At 37.7% G+C, this 12,867-nt stretch overlaps 1 protein-coding gene across 1 annotated transcript; it reads right to left on the bottom strand.

Annotated features, from left to right (window-relative positions):
* Nucleotides 1-8,777: 8,777 nt before the first annotated feature.
* On the bottom strand, nt 8,778-12,392 carry LOC144656569 (uncharacterized). Its single transcript, XM_078516792.1, has 5 exons — nt 12,276-12,392; nt 10,760-10,807; nt 10,557-10,607; nt 10,064-10,124; nt 8,778-9,299 (listed from the first exon to the last, which is right to left on the bottom strand). Exons 2-5 carry the CDS (start codon nt 10,804-10,806, stop codon nt 9,102-9,104), a joined length of 357 nt encoding a protein of 118 aa, XP_078372918.1. The 5' UTR covers nt 10,807; nt 12,276-12,392; the 3' UTR covers nt 8,778-9,101.
* Between the last annotated feature and the right edge of the window lie 475 nt (nt 12,393-12,867).

Genomic DNA, 12,867 nt, shown 5'->3' on the forward strand with positions numbered 1-12,867 from the left:
ACCTCGCGCGGGGTGATTATAGTCTCATAAGCTGAGCTTTTCGACCAATTAAAATGCTTCAATTCTTATAATCACCTCTGAAATTATACTCATAACGCATGTAATCAGTAGCCCATGACGAAATAATTTTTTCAAGTGCCAAGTTACTCAAAACAATCCCTCTGTCCCACTCCCCTTCCTCTATCCAGGCAATTTCAAGTGGACGATGAAAGATGACCGTTTTAAGCAAATCAACACGCGTGACCTCAATCCCCACGAACAAAATGAAAAGTGCGTTATGTTGAAGCGTGACAGCCGAATACGATATATTATTTTTTTCTTTGTTCGTGAGCGGGCGGTATTCTACAAATCCTGCGATCTGATTGGTTCCGGGAGCGGGCGGTATTCTCCAATCCGGCCCTCGACAGCGGGCGGTATCCGTTGCGAGATGAATCGTCGAGTGTACTTTCCGCGCGAAATCATTTTGCAGCGTTGTACGAACGAACACATGAAAGATTTGCTCAGCAAAATCGAAATAGCCGCTCACCAACTGTTGTAAATGCGAAAAGACAGAATAGAAGTGGAAATAAAGGCCTCGAAGTTCTTCTTAAGGCGAGTGTTGATTTTGTTTATCGACAAATTAAGTTCTAGTTGATAGTTTGTTGAGTTTGTGGTTGTTTGTGCATTTTGCAATCATTTGCACGCCATTTTAATACGATAAGCTGCGCCGGTTTTAAACTTCAATTTTGAGTAAAAACTGTCTTTTTATCGGCCACTTCTTTGCCAAAACAAAACACTAGTTGCCATCATTCAAGAAAATGAGATTCGTTAATTAAAAACAGCCAAAATAATTCTGACAATATTGTGCCGTACGTCCAAGCTTCGCATTTCATTTAGTTTCACTTTCGCACTGTTTATCTCAAAATAATTATGCTGGGATTTAACGCAGAGCTTATTAATTCGTTAAATACAAGTGTGTATAGCTATACCGAAACTGTCTTTCCGTCAGATAGTTTTTTTTTCGGGAAATTCTCAAACTTAGCATCCTGCGAACAGAGTTCTTTATCAAAACATTCATCGGGAAGCCGGAATCGGCGTTTAGTTTTGTCAATGATAACGCTTTGGCTCGATTTTACATTTATGATATATTTATTACTTCAATTTCTTTGATTGAATCCCTTCAGTGTTAATTTAATATGCTGAACCTTTCTGTAAATACGGTTCATTTAATTTATTTCGAACTAAATAACAAACAGCATTTTACACTCTTGCTAACCCGTCGATCGACTCAACATTGAAATTAAATAGCGCGCGTATACGAACAAAGATTTTGTGACACAATCTTTCTAGGTTTCTTTTAAAAACAAATAAAGTGGGAAAAAAATAAAAACGTTATTCACCAGCCTAGGTCGGTCCGTATTGGGAAAAACTGTGCCCAATACGGACCTCCCGGCTGGTGAATAACCTATATATACTCGGCCGTCAGTATTAAAGGTCTAAGGCGCTTTGATCGCTTTTGAAGACTTTGAAGGTAGAGATACCAGAGGTGTTTCCTTGTACTACTAAACCTCATAACATGTAACGTGGTTCTTTCATTTATCTATCGTACCGGTCATTTCTAATTGACGTCCTAATTGCCCAGTAGTTCTTTTTGGCGAGGATTCCTTGTCGAGTTAAATATATTTAGAAAATAGCACAAAGTAAATACGTGCGCTGATTGGTTAAAAATTGTGTTTCTATAACTCGATGGAGACACAGACAGTTGTCGTAGACACGGCAATCAATATTCACGGCGCTGAAATAAGCAATGCAAAAATAACAACTAAGAATTGTGCCAAATTTTAATGTCACAGCTGACAAAAACCAGGTTAAGACTAAACAAATATTTGCACACTTGAAAACAAGCGAGTAAGATGTTTACAGAGCCCGCTAAACATTCAAAAATTGTCTGTGAAAGAAATTATCGAAGCGGCTGACCTTTCAAAGAAGTTTATGAATTGGCGCAACTTCACTCCATTCTAGGCTTTGTAGCACTTCAAAACTATTCACAGCTCCTCAGCAGGACAAGTTATTCGTCCAGAATGCCGAGTCAAACTTCTTTTAACAGAAAAATAATGCACTTTCACCTCCAAGGTTCGAGTAGCTCGATCGGCAGTGTCGATCGTCAAACCATTCGGTTAGTTCGATGAAGCGAAATAAAACCACAATTCTTGACTCCTTCCAGTGCTGGACTTCAGTTAAACCATCAGCTTAGTTATTTCTCATAATTACGTTAACTTTGGGGCCTGTTTTCTTTGTTTCTTTGGCAAAAAAACGGTGGATTTTAGCCTTGAAGCAAAAGTTGAACAGTTGATTTATTTCTGTTCATCGACTCCCTTACTATGATTGGTTGATTATGTTCATGACGTAAAACCGCGAGGTGAAGGGAATCTACGTTTTGATGTTAAATAAAGCGCTAAATATTACTTTGATGTGCGTTATTTTCTTTGTGCTGTTTTCTAAAAGAAATAGAAAACATGTTTTCCGTGTTTCTATCGAGTTATAGAAACACTCGTGAAAGTTTGGGAGAACTCGAAAAAGCTGTGGAAACACTCGTCTATCGACTCGTGTTCCCACAGCATTTCTCGTTCTCCCAAACTTCCACTCGTGTTTCTATAACTCGATAGAAACACGGAACATGTTTTCTATTTCTTAAAGAAAACGCACGTAAATTTTAATCTCTCAAGTGGCAAGAGATATACAACATTTCCTCCGTCCCATTCCATTTCCCTTATCGGGGCAGTTTCAAGTGATGAAAGATGACCAGATTTAAGCCAATCGACATACGAGACCTTCAATGCCCTACCGACAAAAAACGTGTTCAACAAGAACGCGTTATTTTGAAGCGTGACATGCGATATTCGATACACAACCGTCAGTATTAAAGGTCAAAGGCACTTTGATCGCCTATGAAGACTTTGAAGATAGAGATAGAGAGTTGTTTTCGTTCTACTTTCAAAACTCATAAAATATAACGTGACTCTATAATTCATATCTCGTACTGGTCATTTCTAACTGAACAGCAATTCTATTTTGCACTATAACGCACGTAATTTTAATCCCTCAAGTGGCAAGAAATTTAAAACACTTCCTTCGTCCCATTCCCCTTCCCCCACTGAGACAATTTCAAGTAGGTGATAAAAGATGGCCAGTTTTAAGCAATCAACAAACGTGACCTTCAATGCTCGAAATCAAGACTCGCGCTTAGGAAAGTGAGTTCCGAAACATCCGTTCAGCAATCTTAGCTAAAGGGGGAGACGTAGCATTTGAAGTTAAGGAACTGCCGAATAGGTCGATAATTGATGAAAACGACACAAGAGTAAAACGTAATGTCTTGGGGATTTGGTACATCGCACTGTAAGCTGTATCGATATGAGCAGACGCACGTAACGCGAGGTCAGGATTCTTTTGACTCTACTATGTAAAAGTTTGCTTTTCTAAAAAAAGTTGATTCAGTGCTCTTTTCATGTGAAAAATATTTGTTACTAAGTGCAATAAACTAGCTTGAGGCCTTTACTTGTAGTAAGTGCGTGAATGCGCGAATGTCCAGTTGCCCCGACAACGGGGCCCCAATCGAATTTCGTTGCATAAAGCCCAAGAGGTATTCGTAGGAAATTGAAGAAAACTGACTGAGCGTGCCACGTTACACGAAGTCGCTCTCTACAGATGTCGTGAACGAAGCGAAGCTGAACTTCAACCAAGCATAGAAAATTGAGGATTTAACGAAATGAAATTATTATTATTTTTTATTATTTTTTTTTTTTTTTGCAAAAAACCTCGATTACTGTTTTAGACCCAAACTATTTTGGGACAAGCTGCCTTGGATAATGAGAAGGGTGTGCATATTTTACATAGTTTTTCTGCCTCCAAAGCCGCGTAAAATCGAAATTATAACAGCGCCGATAATTTTGTTTCCCATTGTGATGGCATAATCGATATATAGCGTTAAGGTGATGTACAACTGAAAAGCATTAGTCAGTGCTACTTGTAGAGCATTCGAACAGCATTTTGTTCTGCTCTGGTTGATTGCAGTTGCGATAAGCACCAGTAAGCTGCACCACTTCATGAGCGTATTCGGATCATGTCTGCTTGTCTGCTTGTTTCATTATCTGGCGTATTAGCTGCAGAGTAGTGATAAAGCTGCAAATAATTCCCACACTATCACAATTCGCTATTCGGGTTTTCCAGACACCCCAGCGCAAATCGTTTTATATCAATAAAGTAGAATCCTGATTCCTCGAACCTCTAAGGGAAACGAAAATGGGCTCGAGAAATCGAAAGTGGAATCAAATGTTGGCTCAATTGCCTACGTATTGTTTTATCATGATAGAGTACAGTTTTAGTAATAACGTTTTTGTTGTAGAGAGATCCTCATTTAAAAACAAAACGCACAGAAACAACAACAACAAACACAATCCGGAAAAGGACAGAACAGGCTATACAGAGTCTAGTCTTGTTTCTGTAGAGCGCTTTAATTTATATCATATACTACAGTAAAACATAACCCTTATTGGAAATAATGTGTGATAATTTTGCAACCGAGAAACGTCTTTAAAAAAGACGTAGACGTAGAAGTAGCGGAGCAGCACGAGGAACTTTCAATTACCAAAACGTTTCACAATGCGCACTTTAACCCTGTTTTTTTTTTTTTTACTAGCGCAGACTTCTTCAAGGAGTCTTGCAATACAGCATGCAATAGACCACGAACAGCAAACAGCTTTTACGTATACCAAAACATGTCAAAAAATAGAGAATACAACTTGTACAGAAGTGTTATTAAACCTGTTTTAATATTAGGAGCGAATACAACTGAAATCGGCACTTACTGATTTCTATATTTTCGTATATTCGAGTTATCGAGGGTCGAGTTTTCCCATGGGAGCCATAATTGGTTGGAGTCTGCGAGATTTTCCAATAATCGAGGGTTCAAAAGATCGAAATAAAAAAACAGTGAAAATAATCCAATTGAAACAAGTTTTGGTTTGAGTTACTGGGAGTTTCGATAAAACAAAGGGTTCGAGAAATCGGTATTCTACTGTAGTTTTTTTTTTTTCTGGTATAACTCTCCAGAATGTACCAGATATATCAAATGACGCAAACTGTATAATCTTGAAGCGCGACTGCAATAATTTTCATTATAAAATAACCTTTTGCGAAACTTCCCCGATCCTGTTATCGAGAACGAACTAACAAACAAAAACCATTTTCTGATTGCATTTATCCCTTGTTTACACCACAGCTGTTTCCACTAGTCGAACCCATTTTTAACTTGAACTTTTAAATTTTCTAACAAACTCCAGCGCAGCATTCACTTTTCGCGACTTGCGAAAATACCCTTCACAGGGGCGGATCCAGGGGGGGTGGATTGGGTGGCTAGCCACCCCCCTTGATCCACAAGAAAAATAAATCCACATAAAAATAGAAAATAAGGACAATGACACTGGGTAAGGTGAAAAAAAAATTAATGGGAAGCATCAGCGGATGGTGATGCTTGTCTAAATCAGAAACTAGGTATTGGGGCCCAGGCAGTCTTGCCCAGTCTGCCAACTATAGTATATATATGTCATTCCCATTTCGCAATTACCTTGTGGGCCGTAATATTAATTTAAGCTTGTAGTACCAGTGGTATTTCAGCATGCAAGTAAAAGTACAATCACAGCAATACTTTAAGTGTTGTAATTTTTTGATAGGCTAGTTGCTATTTGCTCTTGCAGCAAGTACATACGTTAAGCAGGCAGCCAGTGTAATTTCACATTTATTTTTTGGAGTAAGCTTACATAAACTTTTTAGTCTATGGAAAAAAACTTGAAATATTTGTTAACATCCGCCCCCTTAGCAAGGCTAAAAACGCTTGTCAGGTGAACAAAACGACCCATATCTGTTCTTTCGTGTAAGTTCGTAAGTTCAACTTCAAATTTCAATCACTGTTCGTAAGAACTAGAGTTTCTGTCCCAAATATAATTCAATGTTAAACTGACATTTTAAGTTGAGATAAGAGTAGTTTTGTCAATTACCAGGGGAAAACAGCGGTTTAATAGCTTAATTGAAAGACGTTTAAAGCTGCTCAGAATCACGGAAATCACGTCTAAGAGGCTTCACTTTTTTAAAAATGTTCTGGGGGGCATACCCCTCGACCCCCTTGGGGCATGGAGCATGCGGCCCCACGTATGGGTCTTTGGCACAAAATAATTGGGACTCCCACTTTAAAAATCCTGCCTAAAAGCCTGATACCCCCCCCCCCCCATAAAAAAACTGAGGCTTAAACAAGATACTACAAAAAAGTTTATGAACAGCCACCCCCCTTTAAAAAATCCTGGATCCGCCCCTGCTTCACCATCCTCTTCAAAGCATAAAAGTAAAAATTCTCCCAGTAGACTATGCTTATCTAGTTCAAAAAGAACAATATTGCGCTTGAAAGCTGATGGCGCAATTTTCGCAACGACCGGAAAAAAAAAGTAGAAGAACTCGTTTCCGTCTGCCCGGAACACAGTTAATGAAACACCTTTCAATCCTTAACACTTAAACAGCAATTTGGAGACGTTTAAAGATAAATTGCCTACCTCTCTACTGGAACGGGGAAAAGTCCATCCGCTTCGTCGCAACACAACGCAACCACAAACTTCTAATTTATAGATGACTTTTATCCTGCCAATCATAAATCACGACGGACAGCCAATGGGCACATTTTTTCCACTAAACTGAGAAAGCTTTTACAAACCGCATCATGAAAAAAAACAAAGGTTTAATGAGCAGTTCAATGACCCTGAACGTGCAGTCTGCAACAACATAAGCTAACATAGGCGACACCGTGGAAAAAAAAAATAAAGAATGTATTAATTGGACGCTTCTAAAGCCTGCTAACAAAATTGCGAGTACGTATTAAAAAATATATTTTTTGTTGCCCTGGTCGTCAAAAGCTTCATATTGGAAAATGCCAACAAAGTCAGCTTTTACGAGTTAGACTCTTCTTACTGAGCTGGCTTGTTGAATACAGGATTGGATTTAGCACCAATTTTCATCTGCTCTACTGTTGTGTGAGCGTTGCAGCATGCATCAATACAAATCAATTAGTTATAATGTTATTTGTTTGCCTTCATACCAATAACAGAGTTGACACTGGGTAGGTCAAGTGGGCGCTCTCGAGAAAATCACTTTTCGTGCAACGCAACTTGTCTCCTCGTGCGAAGTGATTTTCAGGGCATCCCAGGGAAGTCCATGTTCCCTTGTTACTAACAAATTTTTCCTTGCGTCCCCGCGTTCCCAAAAAATATTTCTTCGATATTTGTGTTCCCTGTTCCCCAAAATGTACTTTTGTTCCCGTGTTCCCAGTTTTGTTTTATTTTAGTTCCCATGTTCCCAAACAGTTTATGGCCCTGTTCCCTTATTCCCTGAAACCCCTGGGGAACCTCATTTTCTTTTGCGCGCGCGCGTACGGTGGTTTACACACAGAGAAACATGCAGGTAAAAACGAACCGAAAACTAGCTTTTCTTACATGTTTGTATCATTGTCATACTGCCGTTTTCTAGTTTCTTCAATCGGACGGAAACTTCCAACAGCTCTCTGGTTATCGTCGGGGCCGCAACGTGATCCAAAACATGTTTCTAAGTTCGGGATGCTAGCCAGCTAATGGAAATGACCTTCTTTCATATTTTTAACTTAATACGCCAAGGAATGCAGTGTATTCCTAAATAAATAAACATTTGGAGATAAACCCACTTTTGTGGCTGAATTAGTTATTTTTTTGTTCCAAATCGTCGAACATGGATATAGATTTCTCTAAACATCGTGCCGTTTTACACCTGGGTGTAAACTCCTTAGTACATTATGATTTAAAGGTCAAGGTGTACTAAATAACTTCAAAAAACCATCTGGGGCAAACTGTGCAAACTCGACCCTCACTGCAATATACTGAATATATTTACTATTCTTTTCTTAAGATAAGGTATTACCTTTTTGTAAATTTATTTATGTATTTATTTATTTATTTTATTTTTTTTCTTCTTCATTTTCTTCTTCACCTCCCGCCTCGAATAGCTAGGCTAATTGCGGGAGGTGAAAAATATTGTAAATAATTTGATTGTTTAAATAAAGATTTGTGTTGTTGTTGTTGTTGTTGTTGTTGTTGTTGTTCAGGTAGCTTCACCACTCTATCCACAATCTGTTACTGTGTTTTACAATGCTAACAAAAGACCCTACTCCTGATACAGATATCGGCTTTGATCATCGAATGTCTTTATATATTTAGAAGCTTTGCAAACCCTCACCCTTTCATATACCATTTTTTTGACAGGAAAGGTAACCTTTTCTATATATATATATATATATATATACCTTTGATAGAAAAAGGAGACATACAAAAGAGTCTTAGCGGTTCTTTCCTTAATTATTTCACTTTAATAACCCTTTAAATTACTTAAATGAATGGCCTGTTCGGTGGTTCGAAATATTTTGAAAGGCCCTTTTAATACTTAACTATATGCCTTACATTCCCAGTCGCCTCTTATGAAGGTGATATATTTATATAACGGCAAAGAACCACCAAGACCCTTCGCCTCGCTGTTTCGTTGTGGATGAAAAATGGTTTACTAATAATTAGCTATAATTGGTGGATAGAATACAGTGTATATCAATTTTACCAGTTTGACTTTTGATTTCCAGGATGTGCAAATTAATTTCGAAGACATACAGCTAGTAAATGCTAATGAGAAAAGGAATAAAAATAGAAAAAAAAAAGTTGAAGTTGTGGATTGATGGACAAGGCAGACGTTTTGCCGAGACATGTTTGTTTTATTCAAGATTGTCGTTTTGTATCTAAAACTACATAGTTATGTATCTGACTTGTCCCCAGTCGTCTTCATACTGCTCGCGGCAAATCAAAGGGGAGAAGCGCACGAGGTGGGGGAGCAAGGGATGATGGGACCAATATCACATTGCACTCACTTTCTCAGTACCAATCTCTCTCTGCGCTGTATAAAGACGCCTGGGGATAAGTCAGGTTATGTATTAATAGTTAGTTTCTACGATTCGTAATGTGCAAGGTCGGCAGGTAAGAATGTCAGCCTTCCCTTTCCCAGCTAGCTGGTCATGATCGCGACATCGCTGAGGTTGGAGCTTTGACTTTGTTGTTGGTTGTTTGAGGATTCCCATTCTCGTTCTCGTTATTCTGCGTTTCTTTGAATCTTTTCTGGTCCTCCTTGCGAAGGTGTTCCCAGTTTACATGCTCCAGTGGGTTATGTATTGGCAGCAGCAGGTCTGCAATCTCTGGAATATTATCGGCCAACTAGGTCAAAGGAAAAATACTACTCTCATTTCTTAATTCTTGTAGGCTAGAGGAAACAATTTCCAAACACATCCCCATATTGTAGTTTTAATATTTTCTTTTTGCATTCAAGGATTGGAGGAATGGGCAAAACTCGTCTGCAAACCTAAAACTCGATATATCCACTACTTAAAACTCTCTTTGCCCTGATGAATCTTATTTCTGCCATTAGCCCTTTTGTCTTAAACGGGAAAATTTAAAATAATGCAAATGGAAAAGATTGTATTTTGACATTCATCCCAAAACACCTTCTACAGTGTGCCTTGAAAACCAACTGAGAGCACATAGACGTTTGGGCGGTACTTCCACACCTACGTCGACGCGGCTGATTTTCAACGTCCTTTTGATATGTCTGAACACGTCATCGATGAAAAACATCGTTTGTTTATGATTCAAGTCATTAGGCCCCATCCATACTGACCCGGGTATATTTGAAAACGGAGAAATTTGAAAACGCCGCTAAAATGTTTTCCGTCCACACTATCGTTTTTGTATCGTTTTCAAAATGTTCACCGTCCACACTAACCCGGGTAAATTTGAAAACGATACGCGGCATCGGCCATAGATGAATGGCAGAGCATGCGCGCATTATAACTAGTACTGGAGCCCGTGTTAAATTCAAATAAGGGATTTTTTACAACAAATGTTTTTTATCGGCGCCGAGGATAACGTCGATTAGAGGTCGCGGCGGTAAGGGGGTAAGAAAGGGGAAAAGCTTTTCTTACCTCATTATGTTTAAGAGAAACACGGTCTTCGCAGTCGTCATGGCCAGGAGACGCAGACGTTCTAAATATAATGACAAAGAAAGAATAATAAATAAATAAATAAATAAATAAATAATTAAAATAAATAAATAAATAAATAATAAAAAGGTATTTATGTATACCGCCTATCCAGACCTGCTCTTAGCGCTTATTTAAGAAAAACACTACCGAAATAACAATAGAATAACTAAATCTTTAGAAAAAAAAAAACTCACTTAATTAAGCTGTATAAATCTTTAACAATTGAAAATAAGCATTTAAAGTAATAAAAATTAAAAATCGCTAACAAGTTTTTGATGAAGATAAGTTTTAAGCTTATATTAAAAAACAACTTAAATTGTCACATGAACGGACAAAAACAGGCAGACTAAATAAATAAACCAATAAATAATAACAACTATAGCAAATGTTTTATTCATACGCCTATTTACTTTTGTCTAAAACAATTTCTTACTCGTCGTCTGTTGGAGGTTCTTCATCTTCGTAGCCATCGCTCTTGGATGCCCTAATTCAACATTGAAACAAAATATAGTAATATAAGCAGGTAACAATAACCTTTGAGGCCTTATGCGTCCAATGGCGCGATAAGGATTGATGATAATGAACAATAACCTTTAATATAGAACGGGTTGCGTAACATTTTAACTAAGTCCTTACTGATTATCTGGTGGAGGAACATCATTACAACTTGTAGAGGACCCCATTCTAAAACAAGAAACAAACAAAGATGGAATCATGTTACGTTCTTAAAGCAGTGTTTCTGTTTTCGTATTGCTAAACGTGTCAAGATGAGAGCTTTTGAAATTCTATATATATACTTCACGTCAGGAGCCCGCGAGAAATGATCTATTTCCGCTTGCTGTTTCAACGTGTTTAAAACGAGCGAACGGATGCAAAAAACGAAAGAACGTGCGAGCAAGCGAGCGATCAAGCAAACGAACGAGCGAAAAAAAAAAAAGAACAAAGAAAGAACGAACGAGCCAACAAACTAACGAACGAACTAACTAACGAACGAACGAACGAACTAACGAACGAACGAACTAACTAACGAACGAACGAACTAACTAACGAACGAACGAACTAACTAACGAACGGGGGGGAGAGAGTTTTTGGGGAAAAAAACGAACGAAAGAACGAACAAAATAACGAACGAGCGAAAGAACGGACGGACGGACGGACGGACGGATGGTGGTTTTAGTTTTTGTAGGGGGTTAAATGAAAGGAAGAATGACTGAATACAAAAGTGAGTCAGTAGTAATAATGTGAATAAAAACAATCAAACACCCAAGTGGAATCTAATGACACTTTCTACATAGTTATTTTGATTCCTTTTCGTGCGATCTAAATTAAGCTATGACGCGGAACAAGTCGGTGTAATATGTCAAACACGGGTCGAAGTATTTATTCACAGCTCAAACATTGACAGGTGAGCTAAAAAAAACGACGCATATTGCCTAAGGATGCAAACTGAAAAAAAAAAAAAAAAAAAAAAAAAAAATGGGGGGGGGTTTTTTTTTTTTTTTTTTTTTTTTTTTTTTTTTTTTCACACAAAAAAGAAAGGGAGAGAAAAAAAAAAACTCACAGCTTCAAAATGGACTTTCTCCAGACCACGCGGGTCACGAACCTTTTTGTCTTTATAATACTAATTTAAAAATTTACATAAGACTAATTTTAGCACAGTCTGTAATCGCATATACATTATCGCATGAAGGTGTAATTTTATCCTAACAAGAAAATAGCTTATTCTGTTCTGCAGTTACAATTAATCTGAACTGCGCGAGACATGAAAACGACATAAAAGTCGCTAGGTTTTAAGTTGGCTCTACAAATCTGAATGCGAGTTGTTTCCTCTTTGGCGTTATAACAGCGTTATAATTAGAAAGAAAGAAACTATGGGTCCAGGAATTTAGTTGTGCTGTTACATCAATACCATAAAATTGAAATAAATTGCTGGACCAAAGCTTTTTCTGCAAGTTTGTTTGATAATAATGAAATGAAAGAAAAATCCGGAGCGACCAAGCAAGCGTTAAGCAATGCAAACAAGCGAGCGAGCGAGAACTGAGCAAACGGGAAAGCAAGCAAGAAAGCAAGCAACCAAAAAAACAAGACAATCGATTAGAAAGTAAGAAAACTGTAAATATGCCGTGAAAGAAATGTAACAATATTTTCTTACCCTGAGAAGATTCACGGCAGCACACCAAGCGCACCTACTAGAACGTTTTTGCTACTAGCTGTTGGCTGGTAGATAACAGCAAGAATAGTGCTTTGTGATTGTAGATAACAGTGAATTTTAAAGCTCACCCTGTTTTGTTTCATGACGGAAGTTATTGTTTCGTTCCAGAAGTTTCGGTTTCTAATCAGTCTTTTCAAAGCTTGTATTCATTGTTAAAAATGCTTTGTTACATATGTTAATGTTTCCGTCCATGTGAAAACGTAAGATAATTTTGTTCGTGGATTATTTTTTAACCTTAACGCTTATCTTAAATAGATACGAAAATTTACCCGGATCAAAAATTAATTCCAATCTTGAAGCTCCCACAGGTTTAATAATCAAGGGTTTAAATTTGACTTTTAAAAGTTGTTGCTCCTCCCGTTACAATTAATTAATTAACTCAACTAAATTTCCATTAAACGTGTTAGGAAGAGAACTGAAATTTAAGTATATACTTAAGCTGAGTGCTGTTTATATGCGATAAAATTAGCTAGAAAATAAGAACCACGCAATTAGTTTGTAAAGTGAGATGTAAACATGCAAACGTTGTGAA

The sequence above is a fragment of the Oculina patagonica genome, chromosome 1 (assembly GCF_052425735.1).
Source record: "Oculina patagonica isolate OP01 chromosome 1, crgOcupat, whole genome shotgun sequence".
NCBI lineage: Eukaryota > Metazoa > Cnidaria > Anthozoa > Scleractinia > Oculinidae > Oculina > Oculina patagonica.